Source organism: Hetaerina americana, unplaced genomic scaffold (assembly GCF_022747635.1).
Source record: "Hetaerina americana unplaced genomic scaffold, ioHetAmer1.1.p SCAF_46, whole genome shotgun sequence".
Lineage (NCBI taxonomy): Eukaryota > Metazoa > Arthropoda > Insecta > Odonata > Calopterygidae > Hetaerina > Hetaerina americana.
In genome coordinates, this window is record NW_027287052.1 from 56031 (window position 1) to 74921 (window position 18891).

Here is an 18891-nt window from a genome sequence, read left to right on the forward strand (position 1 = left end):
GAACATGTCAGATGATCTGCGGGTAAAAATCAATGACCAATCAATTGAGCATGTGACAGAATGCAAATTTTTAGGTATTTCTCTATGTGCAAATATTTCTTGGGATACTCATGTAAAAGCCCTTCAACACAAGCTCAGTTCAACATGCTGCTTATTAATACACCTGTATAAAACTACAAGTAAAACTGTACTACTCACTTTGTACTATGGGGAACTTTATTCAAATATAACCTACAGTATAATATTATAGGGGTCAGCTGCTCTTTCTCAAACCATCTGTAAAATGCAAAAGAAAGCTATTAGAATCATCATCAGGAAAGCTCACAATGCTCCATCAAGACCTATTTTCCGTGAATTAAATTTGCTACCACTCCCGTGCATCTACATTATGTTTTTAATTCTATATATAAAAAATAACATTGGCAACTATTCTCTTAACTCTGCCTTTCATCATCATTACACCAGAGGCAGGAATGACTTTCATTATGGGAATATAAGAACTAAAGCATTGAAATTAGGTCCCAATGAAATGGGCATCAGATAATATGACAAACTACCTAAAAGTATCAAGGATACAAAGGGAACTGCTGCATTCAGGCATGAATTAAAAAGATATCTACAGCGCAGTATGTTATCCTCGGTTGACGAATATCTCAACAATATTCCCAACCAGTAAGTTCATACTTTTAGTTTCTAGCAATGGTCATGGTCTGATTCATGTTAATGATCAATGATTTTTCGGAATTTGATATTGCATGTGCATGTTACAGCCAATGTTCATGAGTATGTACCAAACATTTATGTAACTCTGAGCATCATTTCTTTTATGTATCTTAACTAAGCCTGTGTATTTGCTCCTCTTTGACGTGCCTTATATCATGTGCTTACACCACCCACCTGGTATTTTTGTATTTTGTATCTCTGGGCAAATAAAAAGTTATAATAATAATAACTATTCTCCCCTCAATTACAGTCTTCAACATCCCGCTGCCGGTCAATACCCCCTTCATCCACTTTCTCTGCCTCCATAGGATTTCTCCCAACAAACCCCTCTCTTCACCCACCATACCAAGTACTTCCTCATTTGTTTACTTCTCTGTCCATTTCACCTTCTCCATTCCTCTCCAAACCCACATTTCAAAAGCCTCCAATCTACGTCTATCCTCCTGCTTCAGTGTCCACGTTTCCATGCCATACATAGCTACGCTCCATATCAAAGTTTTTACGAGTATTTTCTTAATATCCTTACTCAAAGTCCCTCTCATCAACTCCCTCCTCCTTGCTATGTACAGAGCGGAAACGTGGTCGGAATGAAGGGAGGAAGAAAGTACTCAGAGATGAAGAGGGACCTGATATAGAGTAGGATGATGGACTTTGTGTTTTGTTAGGAGTAATAAAATGTTTGTTTGGTAGTTGTGTCCATCCAAAAACCTACCTTAACCGGTTGATTACCTTAAAAAAAAAATATATATATATATATATATAAGAGCGTAGGGCTGCTGACCAGAGGGTCCTGGGTTCGATTCCCGGGCAAGGCACGCTGGGCACCTGCAGCTCCACCCAAGCTAAAGTGATTTTTCGGGTACCAGATCTTCCTGGGAAACCATAACTGGCACAGGAAAAGGATCTTGCCCCCCTACCCTGATGTGTGAATTTTCACGCGCCGTATAGGGCTTAGTACTGGGTGATCTCTACCATCACCCTCTACCAAACCAACCTTCGGGTTGATTACTGTTTGTATGGTTTATATATATATATGTATATATATATATATATATATATATATATATATATATATATATATATAATTTTTTTATATATGTAAATATATATATATATATGGGCTAGCTGGTTTAATATATCTTGTAGGACGGTATAAATGTATATGTATATGTAAATGTGTAATATAAATTTATAAAAAAGGGCACTCATAACAGGTGAGGTATGTGCATGTTTTTGAAATGCAGTTTCTGTGTGATGAAATTGTAAGTGGCCTGTTTGAGCTGGTGAACAGATGAATGGGCACGTTTCACAGTGTGGCTGAACATAGGTAAGATACCCAGGAGTTGTAGGGTTAGGGGCTGTGGGTGGAGGCCGGTGGTAACATAGAATTGTGAAGGTTTGCCGGTCATCAGTAAGAGATGCTGAGGTATTTAGAAGCAAAATTTTAGTAGAGGGTTTTGTACTGAAGGATAGGAAAAAGACCTTGAAGTTATTTTCTCATCCTATGTATACCAGCAAAGACAGTAGTGCAGAGATTCAACAGTGTCTCAATTTTAAATTTGGGAGGTGGCATGTATGGAAGAGAGGAAGGGATGATGTAACATTTAAGAAGGGAATGTGGATAGCCGCATTTAAGGAGGGAGGCTTTGAGGTTATTAAAAATGTAGAATGAGTAATGAATGACTATTGCAGAAGCAGTAAGCGCAGATCAAGAGTGAATGGGTGACTTCAGTGGTTTTGTATGGCATGGAAAATTAGTTGCTGAGGCAAGATAATGGGGATAGTTTGGAGGCTTTTGAGATGCGGGTGTAGAGAAGGGTGGGAAAGTTAAAATAGGCAGAAAGGAAAGCATATGAAGTAGTGTTAGGCATGGTGAGATGGGAGGAGAAGGGATTGTTGGCAGAGAGCCAAAGGAGGGAGGGAAGATGGATGCAGAGCATTAATTTATGGGGATGGAATGTCAAAGGATGCGGTAGATGGGAGAAATTTAGAGACATGTTTGGTGGAATGAAGGGAAACAATATCTATTCATTCAGAGAAATGCACAAGGCACGATTCAGAGGAGAGGTAGTAAAGGGAAGGGGAGATCATGGGAGAGAGGTTGGTTTCCTCTCCTCTACGCAAGCAGGGAATCTAATTTAAATACTTCTGATTTTATGTGCCTATAAAATGCACACACCTTGGTGGACAGCATTGTGAACATGTACTAATCAGAATGAAAATCAGCCACTGCCAATAATATCCAAAGTAGATATTCTCATTTACCTTCACCCCTTTGTCCTGCACTGATTTCTCTTCTCATGTGAAATCATCGGTCGGGCTAATGAGAATGGCCTGCAGCAGTATATGTGTGTGCTTTGAATTCTTGCTTCCATTCAATGAGATGTATGTTGAATCTTACTTCTGCTCCTGATGCATTGAACTGTGCCTAACAGCTAACATTATCACAGAAGGATATGACCTGCCCTACCCTTTAACATCCTCACTACCCATGTTAGCTTATGAGCAAGGCCTATGAATTGTTATGGACCCCTCAAATGGCCCCCTTCACTTATTTGATTACTCCTTTATTTTCAAAGGTCTCTCTCCCATGATCCCTTTTCACTTCTCAGCTCCAGATGCCTAAATAAGGGTTCCAGGAAGTTTTATGGCGAGGTAGTAGTTGTTGGAATTTTTATGCATATGAACGTTTACCTACTATATTATTTTATATGAGATAAGCTTCTAACCTTGCCTATAATTAAACCAAGCTATGGCCTGACCCATTCCTTTAACCTGTTATGTTTTTATTTATTTTATTATTCATTGGAGAATGGGGTGTGTTAGTTCAATGGGTAGAGAACTGTGCCACTTATCAAAGGTCTAGGTTTGATAATGGTTGGCGCCACTGGACATCCTTGGCTTTACTCAAACTATATGATTTTTGGGTGCACATCAGGCCACATCCCAGGCCATTCTGGGAAACCACAGGTGGAACAGGGAAAAGAGCTAGCTACTCTACGGCTGTATGAATTTCAGATCCTATTTATCACTTAGTATCATATACGCTCTACTCTGATCTATCAAATAAACTTTTAGGCTGATTAACGTGGTTCAGTTTAGGGTGCAAGACAATATAAATAGTTGAACCAACTTCATTTCCTGAGGTTTACCCTTAAAAAAAATATTTTGCATACAACTTGAATGAAAAGATTGCTTTTGAATGTCAGTTTACAGGAGCCTTGATAAAAAACTTCTTTATCCATAAATTTTTACTTGGATTAATTCTCAAATCAATACCGATGAAAAGATTAGTGTGAATCCCTGACTTCTAATGGAATGATTTATATTGATCGAAGAAAAATAAGGTTCGATTCCATATTCCCACCATGAGTTCAGTCCTTGTTAATATTTTGCTTCAAATGCTTATTTGAAGAAAGAAGCACTAGTTCAATAGTTTCAGCCTCAACTTTGTGGAAGTTCATTTTAATAAATGAAAAAGAAACACTTTGTTCCAATCCACCACTTTATTACAGGTACGACTAGTTTCGACGCTACGGCGTCATCCTCGGGTACAAAGTTTAAAGTCACCTTTTTATCTGGAAAGGGTGGGGGAGTTGTGGGAAGAGGGGGGGGGTAGGGGAGTACGGGGGTAGGTACGAAAGAATGTGGGAGAGGGTAGGAAACACCAGGAAAAGCGTTAGTGAGTGGGGGGGATTGGAAGGTGGGTTAAGAAAGGGGAAAATTTCATTGGTCGGTATAATTTGAGTCAATGGCTAATGGGGATAAAGGTACGGGTTAGGAGTCAATGGGAGTTAGGGGGAAGGGGATAGAGGTTCTGTTTTTCTGTTATTGCTAGGGAGGCTTCCAGGAGAGGTAATACGTTTTCAAACAGAATGTCATTGAGTAAAGGGTGTTTCTTCATTGTTCTCCGGATCTCCAACTCTTCCTTCTTGTCCATCCTCCTCCCTTTTTCTTCACGATGTAGAATTTTGGGGATGAAATCACTGGTGTGATTTTCCTCCCACAGGTTTTTGGCAAAGTGGGATTGGGCTAGGTTACACTTCTTGTAGCACCTCTTGTGTTCCTCCGCTCTTGTTCGCACCGCTCGACCACTGAATGCTGCCCACGACTGACTGCTCGACCACCGCTGACCACGTGACTTTAAACTTTGTACCTGAGGATGACGCTGTAGCGTCGAAACTAGTCGTACCTGTAATAAAGTGGTGGATTGGAACAAAGTGTTTCTTTTTCATTTATTAAAGAAGCACTACTTTATTTCTTAGGGTAATCAAAATAATCATGATATTTGCAATCATAAGCTCTTACCTACCTCCATGATAATTTGATGTCAAAATTCAAGAAAGGTTAAGAAAAAATCATTCTTTGCGACAACCAGATGCTATCAGTGAGAGATCCTCTAATTTATCAATGCAGTAAATTTTTATTTGAATCTGAGGCAATATATCAGCACACATGTGCCATATATGTACTCTTATATTATCTTATCTCTTGGATGTTCTTCAAGGGGTCTTTATATTCCATTGCAAGCTCCTTCATATTCAATTTTTCACTCATACTTTCTCTACATCTTTCCTCAAGTCAGTCTTACCTGTCAGCAACACCCACTGCTTTATAAAATCATGAGATATGTAGAAAAAATAATTACAAAGTCTAAAATTGAAAAATGAACAGGTTTAAAGACATTAAGAGAATGGAAGGACTAAGCAGAAACCTGTATCAAATCAAATCTCTGGATTGTGGCCCATTCCTTGTGATACAATGTCACAAATAGGACACCTCAGGATCAAGAGGCATACGAGGTCACTTGGGCAAATTAATAAAAACCACTTACCCCAAAGTTATCTCCACTAAGATTGGTTCTATTGATCAGGGTTAAGCTTCAACTTTTTAGAAAACTATATAGATTTATAAAGAAACACTTCAAGAGAGGAGGGCATCAATCATTTTGTCATCTGTGGTTTACGGCAGAAGGTTCTAGTACCTGGATTATATATCATATGATTCGGATCGACGAAGGCAAGTCCACAGACATCATCCAGATGCAAACCCAAACATTGCATGTCCACAGTATATTGATCCACTCACTAGGCAACCTTCTTAGATTACAAAATTTTCCTCAAAATCATCTTCAATATTCTGGTATTTTGAGACTCATTTGGTCAGCCAAATGTCAATTATACACTGGTCATTAGGTCTAGCAGTTGAAAGGTGTACTATTATTATCTTGGAGATACATGGTTTCATAGAGCTGAATTGAAGTAAATTAAATCTAAACAAATTGAAGTTAGTCTTTCTTTTGGATCTGCATGAAAGTCACAACTTATAGATGGCATGTCTTGATTGTGAGGTGTGTGCAAATAGTAACCAAAATTCTCAAAAGCACTTTTATAAATAACATAATCGAGATACAAATGTTCTTATTTTCAATAAACAATACTTATCCTAACCTGAGAACCTTATCTGGTCAGCAAAGTTGCTCAGTTCATTGCAAAGAAATCTTTCAAATATGAGAGAGTCAGGTTAGTATACTCAAAAGACGTATGATCCCTACTGCTTGGGTTTCTTATGACATTTATAAAAAACAGAATTCATTCTATTATGTCACCAAATGGAATTGTAGACATTTGTGTTTTATAGATTTTTTAATTCATGCATAATATGCCTACATAATGAAAACAAATGAAGCATGGTAGGGGAGGAGTGAGGATAGTTGGGAGAAATGCAAATGAGCCAGGAAAGGTGGATGCAAGGCAATTAAATTGATGGTATGCTGTAGGCTCTTATGCATATTGGTAGGAAAAGAATATGTATGTTGGATGAAATCAAGGGAGGTAAGAAGTATGCAGATTTGAAGAAGGACATATTGCAGCATGTGGGTCCCGGTAGCCCAGGGGTAGAGCATAGGACTACTGAATTCCCAGGCAAGTCTCTGGGCACCTGCAGCTCTACCCAAGCTATGTAATTTTTTGGGTATCAGGTCTTCCTGGGAAACCATAACCGGCACAGGGAAAGGATCTGGACTCCCTTCCCTGATGTGTGAATTTCACATGCCGTCGGGCTTAGTACTGGGTGAACTCTACCATTATCTATCACTCTACCATCTATCTATCTATCTAACCTACCAACCCGACCTTCGGGTTGATTACTGTGTTTATGGTTTTCATATTGTAATATAAGGTTTCATGTTTTGTTGTTCATTGAAACTTAGAATCGCGGTGGTGTTTAGTCAGTGCTCATTCAAAACCTACTTTAAATGGTAGACTACCATATAATAATACCTCTCTCAGTAGAAAAGAAAAAGTAGTCTTGTCTTAATCCCCCTATACTTATTAAAGCATGCCAGAAGTGGCATACAGTGTACAAAGCGCTGTACCATTGATTTAGATTAGTCTATCATCCACAATAACCTAGATGTCAAGCTACTATCATTTTTTCCCCTTTTACCTCCTGCTGCCTACTTTGCCTCCCAGTGTCGACATGACATTTTCTCATTAATAATAGGTACTTTGTTGTTTAAAATGGTCAAAATACATTGAACTTATCAGTATAGAACTGTTTACATATACACAAAGGAAAAAATATACCTAGATACAAGAAGATAATGGACAATATTACATAGATATCAATAGATGAAGATTTACATTTTGAGTTTGCCATCATAGAACTCATCCAAACTGTAATACAACTTATTTTGTGACAGTTTACGCATTTTTGCTTTATAATGGCTTGTTTTATAATAGCAATTTTGCTTTTGAAAATAATAGATTTAATTGATTATGGAAGTTAAATGTAAATTTGGGAAGCAGGATGTTGAGGACCCTCCATAGATCAGGTTAAGTTTTGACCAATTAGATGGGTATTCCCTCTGCTGCGGGTCAGTAATTTTGAAAAGTAGTCACTGAATAACTAAACTTGGTATTTTTTCACACAAAATAACTTTATCATACTACCGTTTTCAATGCATAGGCAACATCATCAAGTATGACTTCTATTCAGTGATCATGAATTTTCACAAAGTAGAACCTCAAACTATCGAATTCATGGAATGTGGTATTTGTCAGAAACAGAAGCTTTTTTTTTTGCGAATACACAGCAGTGTAGGACATAGGTGTGTGTATATATATAAATAAATAAATATATATATATATAAACCATAAATGCAGTAATCAACCCGAAGGTCAGTTTGGTAGGTGATGGTAGAGTTTACCCAGTACTAAGCCAGACGGCGTGTGAAATTCACTAATCAGGGCAGGGGGGCCAGTTCCTTTCCCTGTGCCAGTTATCGTTTCCCAGGAAAACCTGGTACCCGAAAAATCACATAGCTTGGGTAGAGCTGCAGGTGCCCAGAGTGCCTTGCCCGGGAATCTAACACGGGACCCTCGGTCAGCAGTCCAACGCTCTACCCACTGGACTACCGCGACCGATATATATATAGGGAGAGGAATCTATGGGTAGAAGGAAGAGGTATGCCTTCAGCATGCAATGGATATGAAATATTAACTGGTCATCTTTCATTAAATTTTTATTGCTGGAATTTGAACATAACCACATTGATGACAACATGTATTATTTTGTTGCATGTCATCATATTTTGGTGCCATAGTAGCTTACCTACTTGGGACTAACTTAGAAGAAATAAGTTCTTATTCTGACTCGGTTATAGTTGTTTGGTGTAATGGATATTTGTTAGTTGAATATGTGGTGTCGTTAGAGACCTTAGCCACTACAGCACCATGGAAGTCATATTACTTTTATTTTGTCTTCATTAGCATGTTATGAATGCTTCATTCATGGAGTAATTAAGTGCCATGATATGATAAGGTGTTTAAACACAGAGGCAAAATCCTACAAATTTGATGTAGAAGCTCTCTTTTAGATGGAGGTAATGGTAGCAGATTCCCCAGAGTCGGTTACTCTAGCTCCATTTCAGATTAAGAATCACATACCTCAACAGAACTATATTAATCTCCTTACCAACATCTTAAAAATCTTCAATATACTCCTATCATCTTGTTTTAATGATCCATGTTTAATTAGGAACTGTTGCTAATGTCTCAGGTTTTAACCTTTTCCTCAAAGTCTGGTATAAAAACTTTACAAAGCAAAGGACATTCAATAAATTATGAAGGTGATTAACATCAGTTTTCCATGTTTGTCCAATCTGTGAAAGTTCATAATATTTTCAGTTCTTTAAATATATATCTGCATCACACTCTGCTGTCATGTGCATAAACAGGGAGTGACAGAAAACCAGTATTTATTTAAACAAGTGCAGTATGTCATGAATTTGCCCAGTTGAGAGATCATCTCAGGAATTACTCAAGTGATTTTTCAAAAATATAATTAAGTAACAAAAAGATGCAAAATATTCTCAAACCTTATACTAAATTATGTAATAACTTGTTCCTTATCTTTGCATAATTTCTACCTCCCTTAATTCCACTAAATTGTTTCTTTTTCTCCTTTGACTTTCCCAACTTTCTACCCTCTATTGCTGCTTTCAAAATGACATTGCCTCTAAGTATCTTCCAAATCCAATAATCCTCCCAACAGCCATCTCTCCTCTTCCACCATGCCTAGAACTCCATCATTCATTTTCCTTCCCGTCCATTTTATTTTCCCATCCTTCTCCTTAATTACATCTTAAAATTCTTCAATATACTCCTATCATCTTGCTTTAATGATCAAGTTTCTGCACACCATGCAAAACCACACCCCATATCAAAGTTTTTACTCATCTTTTCTTTAGATCTTTACTAATAGTGCAAGTCACCAACTATTGTCTATTTGTGTTCATGAAAGGTTCAAAAGCTGAAGATAAGAGAAGAGACCACATGATTTATAATTGAGAGGCAATCCATTTAAGGATTTTCAGAAAGTAGGAGTACACTGGAGAGATATAAAATCATCCTGAACCTGTTCATGTCTCAGAGTGCACAAATACAGATAGAAGACCGAGAGTTTGGATGGGAAGTCCTAGGCAGGGAGGTAAGCACACATGAAGGAAATGACAAAGGAGGCATGGAATTAGCTGGAAGAATGAATTAAAGTAGGTGGGGAATTAATAAAATCACTTCAATTGGTAGATGATTCAGATTTAGTCAGACAGGTTTACAATCATTGCTGAATGCATCATAAAATAGGATGAGAATCAATCAAAATTGAATTAAATAAGAGGCCCTCTTGAAACAAAAAGACTTGGATACACATTAAATCATGGAGACAAACAATAGAATAAAAAGAACTGTTCACCTTTTAAGTGAAGGTTTCAAAAGTTAGGTAATGTAGGCTTTTAAAATATATTTGCATTAGATAAACAAGATGGAGGAAAGAATGGGGATGATATTTAAGAGGATAAAAAGTATGAAGAGCTGAAGAATGAGTTATGGTGAAGTGTAGTACGGGGCTTATGGGCATATGTGCTCATGTAAATTTGGACCATGCAGAACAATAGTGTGTAGTGCCAGGCCAACAAAATCCTACCATAACCCAATATACTAATATTAATAAATCATATTATTTTTGAAAGAGCGAATGGCACTTCTTCTATCTTTTGCAATTTGTGTATAAACCCAATAACTTAGACACTCATTCGTCTAAAATCATTCACTTGTAACAGAAATACATATGCTACCATATTTAGTAAAACCATGACCGAAACAAGGAGCTAATTCTAAGCAATCAACTTAACAGACAAGCACATCATCATTGACTAGCCACTGCTTGCTGAAGCAAAGAATATTATGCCTATGTCTGTTTGCTAGATGTTCACTTTCATTATTTTTACCCCTATAGTAATGTATTTTCATACAAAATGTTTAATAAACAATTCATGTCTGTCACCAAATTTAAGCTAAGCATAAATGGTTTATATAGTTCTACTATGCCCTTGCCCAGTAACTAATCGCTGATAAACAAAAACCCAGACTCAAATCTGATAGTCATTTTCTCTTCATTTGCGGCTAGTGCCGGAAAATAGACTAGACTGCCATGACGATATTTTCATGTATTTTTAGGCTTGTCCGTCCCAATGTTGGTCGCACTATCAGCAGTACATTACTTAAACATACTGACCCACTCCGTTAACATTTCAAGGGCAATAGGGAGCTAAGGGTTGTTGTCGACAACACTTTTGGAGCTGACATTCGCAACTTTCGTTCCTATGAATGTTAATGTCTAGGTGTATCTACTAAAATCTTACATCACTGGTTATTATTTTCAAAATATCGTCAGGCTTCCTTATCCCAATGGCATGTCTTTCAGCCATATCCACCACAATTGTCCTTCTTCTGAACTGATACCTTATTCTCAGATTACCTGGCCTTAACAATGATAGATAAGATGGACTTAAAGAAGAACCTACGAGAGGAAAAATGGTATCATCCATGAATCTAAGAGGTATTGACCATGGTGAAGAATTGCCAGTCTAACTTTAATAGCTGCCCGAGGCCCATTTATTGGTAGAATAAAAGGATATTCACAATTATGACGTGTCTTATTGAATGCATATTTGTACTTCATTTTTTGAAATATGCAAGAATGACTTCAAAGTTGAATTTCGCTCGTAAATAAAACTTAACACCCATCACAACCTCTTGTAGAAATGATTATTATGACTAGAGATGCCGCTGACTATTCAAAGTACCGCCCAACTTCCGAACACACACTTGGATGTAGCAAATTACTGAAGGCCATCAACCAAATTTCGATGAACAGACTACAATATATAATTAAAGAGTACAAAGTGGTTTAAAACTCCTTACTGCAACCCTTAACATGCGCTATCCCTTACTGCATGGTATTAACAAAATCCAAGCGCTTAAAATATTGGCAACACACTCTCGTTTCCCTGCATCAACATGAAGCTACATTTAAATAGCTGATGATGAAGAATAAACCAAGTTCAATCTACATGAAGCTCAGTACCAAATATTTTGAAGTGACATGGTAATAGTGTCATTTTTGTCGGAAATAAGTCAAAATCAACTCCATTACTATCATTGCAGATTTATGAAAGAACACCTACGTTGATACGAAAATATTTCGAAAACATACGAAATTATAATACCAGGACGCAGACCAAGACGTACGGAGAAATACAAATTTATTTACATTGATGTGTACGAAGAGAATCCACTCTAACTGGTCTAGAATTTATGAAATGACACGACATTGACACGATATTATCAACGGTATAACAGTCTTTTGAATTGACGTCTTCCTGTAAATATCACATCTCAACTCTACCAATAAGAAATTGATCTTATTCTGACGTCACACCATGTGGTCGGCCATGATAGAAGTTTGGAAATCTTGGCTTGCGCGTCCGCAATGTTTTCATGAGTTTATGTGTTTAGAGTGCTTATATTGAATATGCTATGACATCCTGTTCGTGCGAAGGTGTGTTTAAGTTTGTGCTACAATCATTAGGATATTTAGTCTCTAAAATGTCAAAATTGAATGGAGAAAACACTAGCGTTGCTGGTGATTTTGGTGCTGGATCGCCGGTCGACATGGTCTCCGCAATTCACGAACATATCTCCTGTACCAAAGAGATCGATCATTTTTGTCCTGAGAATACTAAAGATGGAAAAATGGCATATCCTTGTGAACTGGACCATATGTATGCAAGTATGGCAGAGGCTAGGACATTAAGGGAGGAGAACAACGAAATGATACACTGTAAGGAGTTAGTGTTGCTACACCTAGATCTCATACAACAGCAATCAGAACAAATTGTTATGAAAGACAAAGAACTGGCGTCATTGAGGCAAGAGGTTGAAACTGTAAGTAATCATATTATGTTTACATGCCGCTGCTTTTGTGCTGATATTTCCATGCCCAAGCTTTCTTTAATTAGTTTTTTCATTCAAGATGGCTGACACAATTACGTTTTTAAATATGCGGTCCTTTTTTAAGCTTGGTTAGTACAATGATCGATTTCGTCCATCATTTTAGAGCTTTATTTCTTGAATTATAAATAAATTTCTCTTTATTTTCTTCTTAATTGTTGACAGTTGTGCCATTATTGAATTCTTGCGTTCATGGTCGAGTCAAAAGAATGCCTAGTCTTCTTAAATTACACTTTCTTATAAGATGTCAACATTTCACAATCCGATTCACCTTCAGTGCATTTCGCTACTAACACATACATATCAGGATTCATTGTCAAAGGTCTATTGTTGTAGCCAAATTCAGTGATGTTATTGAGGGAATTGCAGTTGTTTACATTATGGCAGCCGGGTAACGACACGAATCAAAATCCATATCGAAGAAAGTCGGCAGTTTTCGTTTATTTCTCTGCGAGAAGTCTCAGGTTAACTGTGGACGTAGATGAGTGACAACCTAATTTCTTTTCAAAATCTTATTTAATCAGTGACATAACCGGTAAATTTTGATTGAATATTTACACACGCAATAATGTACTGCCTAGGTATTATAACAGAGATGATTCTTTCATTTTTACCCGTACGTATTTTGGCATATTAATTGTGTTTCTTTATTAATTGTTTGGTTTTCTTATTATTTACCATTATCTAATTATTTGTGTATTTTTATGATGCATCAGCTGAAACAACGGTTGGAGCGGATGGACCGAAGGGTGAATCTGCAGAAGCATCGTGAAGTGTCAGATATTGGACCGCTAAACTGTGGGAGCCCTGCTCCAGGATCTCCTGCATCACCATTTGGACATAACATTCTTCCCTTAAGTTGTAGTGATGGAGAAGTGGACGAGGATATGGACGTTGGAAATGGAACTCGTTCACTTACACCAAGTGCAGTTATGGTTGATGCAAATCCGAGCATAAACCTATTACCTAGTGTGCTTCAGTTTCCACAAGTTGTTCTCCCCAATAATAACACCACCAGCATCACTCCTTTAAGTTCCCTAAGTGTTAAAAGAAAGAGACTTGAGAATGGACCGTGCCCGGAGCCGGACAGTAGTGTAAACAATAGGCGGGGGAGAAGGAGATTGGCGTCTTGGTCGTCGGACACTCCTTCTAGTGGAACGCGACGATCTGGTGTCACGCCGTTAGTTGATGGAGCAGCTGTTCCGGACTCTCAAGATTCTGTAGAGCCTATTAGCCGTCGAAACAGGGTTTCCGGTGCACAAAATTTACAGCGTTCTTCTAAAACGCAACAAAACAAAGGTGCCTCTACTGTTGTGATATAATGTTCTAGTAATAATGGCAATTTATGTGTTGGTGGCAATTACATTTGTCCAGTTTTTTGTTGAGATCTTAGTATGTTTATAATTTTGGTAGTATCGTGAAGCTTTTACTTCCTATAAAATGTTTTTGTTTGCGCCACGATTGTTTTCACGTTTGGTCAACGAGTGTGAAGCAGTTTTCATCAGTCGTATGTCGATTTTCATTTCTTTAATTTTGTTATTACAGTAAACCAGTGGGAATCTCGGAGTTCTAGAACAAGATCAGCAGTGCTAGTGAAAAAAGATGCTGTATTGGTCACGAGTGACCATTACTACACTCCTGTTGGTGACGAGGACTTTCATTGGTGGACAGCAAATGACGAACTTGCCAAAACACCATCTTCGAGTGGTGAAGTTGAAGTTCCCAGCTGGAGGGTACGAGCTTACACCAGCTGCTATTCAATGGAAGGGACGGAGAATCTTGGTGATGACGTCTTTAATAAAAGGCATATGAGACTGGAAATTGACGAGCGTAGGAGGAAGAGGTGAATAATTACAGCATTCAGTGATACTTGATATATAACGGATAACGTTGTCATATGTCGTTCGCAATCGTTTAAGTGATTTGGTAAAGTTTAATTTGGTGATATTCCTACCCATGGTACATGCACTGAGTTTTAAATTAAACTGTATTGCCTGGATAGTCGGCCATGCATCGCCGGAGATGTTTACGCCAAGCATTTTGTGCGCAATCACGATAGAGCATAAAAGATTGTTTCTGGGAGACTTAAAAAAGTTTGTGGCCCTTTTAAGTTTGTTTTTTTAAGCCTGTGATTCATTGAAAGTCCATGATGTATCATTCGGGTTAAAATCACAAGAAAGTGAAAGTGAAATCCCAAGTCATTGTGCTCAAAGCAGTCGAAAACCATGACGAATTTTTATGTCTTGAGGATCTTGTTCTACTTGGATTATTTCATGTTTTGCAAGGAATTAAATGATGCTTGTTGGTTGCATCCTCCTGTAGGTCTGATTGTAGCATCGTCCTGATATTTGACGAGCTCAGGAAACCATTGGCATGGCATGGTATATTTTGTTGTAGTGTCGGTGCAATTTTTAATGGGATATTTCGCTCAATTTTTCAGGTGGGACATTCAAAGGATAAGAGAACAGAGGCAGTATGAGAGGCTGAGGCAAAGGGAGGGAGTGAAGGGGAGTGGGCGAAGTCATCGACACTCCCGAAGTCATCGGAGCTCTAAAGCAAACAGTGGCACCCCTGGTGAAGAGTTGGACAGGGTGGAGGAATCGTCAGACATCGAATCCTTCTGGCCCGATCCCGAAGATGCCAAATTCTTAGAAGTTTCAGAGGTTGTGCCTGTTTCTGCATTTGGAGTTCCTTTAGTCAAATTTGAGCCCAGGTAAGGATTGGTTGTTTTGCATTAGGAATAAGGTTCCTACTTGATTGTTACCATTCAAAAGTGGAGTGCTTGTTTTAAGTTATCCCAGTTAAAAGTAATTGTGCATCTCTGTAGATATGCATCACCTCCAGAAACACTTAAAAGAGTATATGTGAGATTGGGCATCTTGAATTCTGCCGGACAATAGTCTTAAATGTCACTAATGCAGCTTTATTTATCTTATTACAGTTAAAATTTTCACCTACCTAATTCTCTCATTTACTGGAAAATATGTGATGCATGAGTAATGGCATTCGACAAATCAGTTTATATTATTTGTTGGCAATGAGTTCCCAAATTAATGTGAAATTTTCTCAATTCATCACTCGGGAGTATTTGCGTATGGCTCAGCTGTTTTAGGAGAATGCACAAGAGAAATGGCAATTGTAATTCAATCCTAAAAAATAATAGGCATATGATTGTATGAAAATAATAAACCTATGATTTATGGAGATCGTTTCTTTGAAAATTTGATCAGGCATGCATATAAAAGGAGAATATTTCCATTCCCTGCCTTAAGAAAGTATTATAACTCTATGAATTAGGTTAAGTAAACAGTAATGTGAGTAACCTTAGGTAGCATTTCTGGAATTTTCCTCAAAATAATGTAATTCCAATCATAAAATTGATGTTTTGGATTAATGACTAGTTAGCTGTATAATTGATAGCTGGAGAAAAGAAATTTGATTTGTATGTACTTATTATGTAAACTCTTCTGTGGAAAATGTTTGATAACCTTCTGAACCTACTGTGCAGGTATTGAAGTGTTTCCCTGCATAATGAATATTATTATTGTTATTTGGAAGTACACTGTTTATGGTGGGTTTTGAGTGGACGCAGACTAAACACCTTGGCATAGCTAGCCCTAGTCTATAGCAAGACGCGACACTCCAGCTCACCCTTCTTTAACTTTATATATATTTATTTCCCATCAATCTGAAAACAGCCCTTTGGTTTTATTTTGGACTTTTTTAATAGCGATAACAACAGAAACAATTACAAACACCTAAGCGCTAGATGGAGGGAAACCCAAATCGTTGGGAATCAAACCCGCGACCTCTGGGTTGGCAGGCAAGGGCATTGCCCCATCATCACCGGGGCCAGCGGCCTTTCCTTCTGGCAGAATTATTTCCTCCCCTTATACCATTTGACATGTCTATCACTTTACTCTTTAGACAGTATCTTTCTTGTCTAATGTTGACTCTTTTGCAGACTTCAGCCCCCCCTACGGAAACCATAATGCTTTGCATCAACCTTTTCTGCCTCCGTTGAATTTCTCACAACAATCTCTCCTCCCCCACAATGCCTAGTACTTCCTCGTTTGTTTTCCTTTCTCTCGATTTAGCCTTCTCCACACCCACATTTCAAAAGCCTCCAATCTATGCCTGTCGTCCTGCTTCAACGGCAATTTTTTCGATGCACTCTCCATATCAATGTTTTAATGAGTCTTTTCTTAATATCCTTACTCAATTTGCGTGTCATTTCACTCCTTGTATAATGTAAAGCTCGAGTGTATATATGTTTTTTTTACGAAATATGTGGGGGTCAATGCGGCCCAATTTCTCGTATTTTTCGTGCCAAATAGAATATTACCTACTGAGAAAAAATGGCTGGCAGCCGTTTGGTGGTCACGGGCAATTAAGTATTGAGAACTAAGAAATCCTTAATGAATAATGTGAATGACTACAGCAAATTCAGTGGTATTCTTGCGTTTGCGACCTGCTCTGTTGTTTTGCCGTTCTTAGATAGCCTATTCTAGGAAAAGACAAATCCTTCGATTAAATTAGGAATAATTTTATGAAAGAAATTGTATTTATAAATCAAATTTGCATTCTGTGACCTTCCCTAGCATTGAATCTTGCTGGCAATGCATTGTTTTAAAAGTATTTCTCCATTTTGCAAAAATGTTGCCTTTAAATGGATCTTGTGGCCCACAGTTGACAATGCCCATACTCATCATGTGTATTGGAATATTCATACGGAGTAATGCCTATTTAGGTATTTAGTGTTAAACTTTTTGGCCAAAACCTTAATCAGAAACCCAGTAGGAAGGTCAAGAAATAATGTTGAAAATGGTTATCTGACATTACATGTTAGAACTCAATCACACATGTTTTTAGGCCTGGCTTAGGCTCATTCGCACATAGTTCACAGTGACTGATGCCTCTCAACTTGCTGCTTGCCAATCAGTGAGGGATTCCGCTTCTCTTACTTTGTACAAAAGAAATATTGTTTGATGTTTTGTATCGAAAGAACTTTGGAAATGTGAAGCAGCGTTTGCACTCTTAGCGCACAAAGTGGAGTTTGAAGATTTATGGAATACCTTTTTCATATGTTTTCTTATTATGGTGAACTATTTACATTCTTTTGCTGGGGATTGCAGACGATTTGCAAACTTCAAAACACTTTCACATCCTTCATGGAGAAATTTTATGACTTAAAATTCGAGTGCATTGCAAAATATCTTTTGCACCAAATTCTTAGTGAAAGTTCTACGTTCAAGGTGGACCCGCCATTATGGAGCTTATATTCTTGAAATTCCTGTGAAATGTTCAACTCATGAACCGTGATAAACTTGAGGACTTAAAATTTAATTCCTGCTCGGCCAACAAATTTTAGTCTACTTCCTTTCTTGATTTCATGGATAGTTGTCGAGTGGTAACTACAACATGCATATGCGGTATGATATGCAAACCTTGGCATATCACAGCAGCAAAAATTCTTTTGGATTGGGAAATTTATAGGTTCAATACACCATGTAATCAAAATTGTGGATTTTGTGCACTTGGGAATTCTACAACCCAAATTGCATTTCATATAAGTTTGTACCAATGAAACCATCTTCAAAGTGCATTTAATTAAAAATATGGTTAAGAACTATTATGTTGTTTTAAACTACCGTCATAATTCTTATTTTATATACTGTCATTGAATACATGCATCATGACGAGCAATGAATATTGTTTCATTTTAATTTCCAGCCCATTCTCAACATCTTGGGTATCATCTCAAAGCAAGGCAGCAGCACCAGCAGCAAACTGTTCCCGGCGCAAATACGATGGCCGAAGATAGAAGTGATTTCTTTGTGATGGGTGAAGGAGTTGGCCATTTGCCAGTCACTTGAGCAAAGTTAACATTTGAGCATGTTGTGTCAACAAGTGTGTTGACATGTCGGGTCTGCTTTGGTTATGCTTTGCTTAAAACAGACACTGTGATACATAATATTTAATCTGTATAAATGATATTGGAACATTGGTCAAAGCTCTGTTCCATGGCGTACTGAACGTAATTGTGAATAATGTGAAATAGAATACAATGTGAATATTGGGTATTTATTAGCCAAATTACATAATTAGGGCTGACAATAAGGAATTAAACCATTGGAAAGTGGTTTGTGTATATATTTTGTTATTTCTATTGTTATTTGTACTCTCCTCCGAGCAAAAATTCAAAGAGTGAATGAGATAGATATTACCATAAATAAAACTTTTTTGTGACCAATCTTAATTTTTGGTCGACATAAGATGAATTATTTTATTATAAATAACTGATTTCATCAGC

At 37.5% G+C, this 18891-nt stretch overlaps 1 protein-coding gene across 3 annotated transcripts; it reads left to right on the forward strand.

Moving 5' to 3' along the window:
• The first annotated feature begins 12023 nt into the window (after nucleotides 1-12023).
• On the forward strand, nucleotides 12024-18853 carry msl-1 (male-specific lethal 1). Of its 3 annotated transcripts, none has more exons than XM_071591436.1 (5): nucleotides 12024-12512; nucleotides 13295-13877; nucleotides 14124-14421; nucleotides 15019-15291; nucleotides 18312-18853. In XM_071591436.1, the coding sequence occupies exons 1-5, from the start codon at nucleotides 12105-12107 to the stop codon at nucleotides 18400-18402; spliced, it is 1653 nt and encodes a 550-aa protein (XP_071447537.1). In that variant the 5' UTR covers nucleotides 12024-12104; the 3' UTR covers nucleotides 18403-18853. The 3 variants fall into 3 exon arrangements, with proteins under 3 accessions (XP_071447537.1, XP_071447539.1, XP_071447538.1); XM_071591438.1 differs by having other exon boundaries at nucleotides 12024-12126; XM_071591437.1 differs by lacking the exon at nucleotides 12024-12512 and adding an exon at nucleotides 12695-13194.
• The last annotated feature ends 38 nt before the right edge of the window (nucleotides 18854-18891 follow it).

Bases quoted from the DNA above. Each gene is read 5' to 3' on its own strand.
- msl-1 (XM_071591436.1), top strand. From the start codon at position 12,105: ATGACATCCTGTTCGTGCGAAGGTGTGTTTAAGTTTGTGCTACAATCA. The intron at 13,878-14,123 runs GTGCCTCTACTG...TTGTTATTACAG, and splicing joins TAAAACGCAACAAAACAAAG to TAAACCAGTGGGAATCTCGG. The intron at 15,292-18,311 runs GTAAGGATTGGT...TTTAATTTCCAG, and splicing joins TTAGTCAAATTTGAGCCCAG to CCCATTCTCAACATCTTGGG.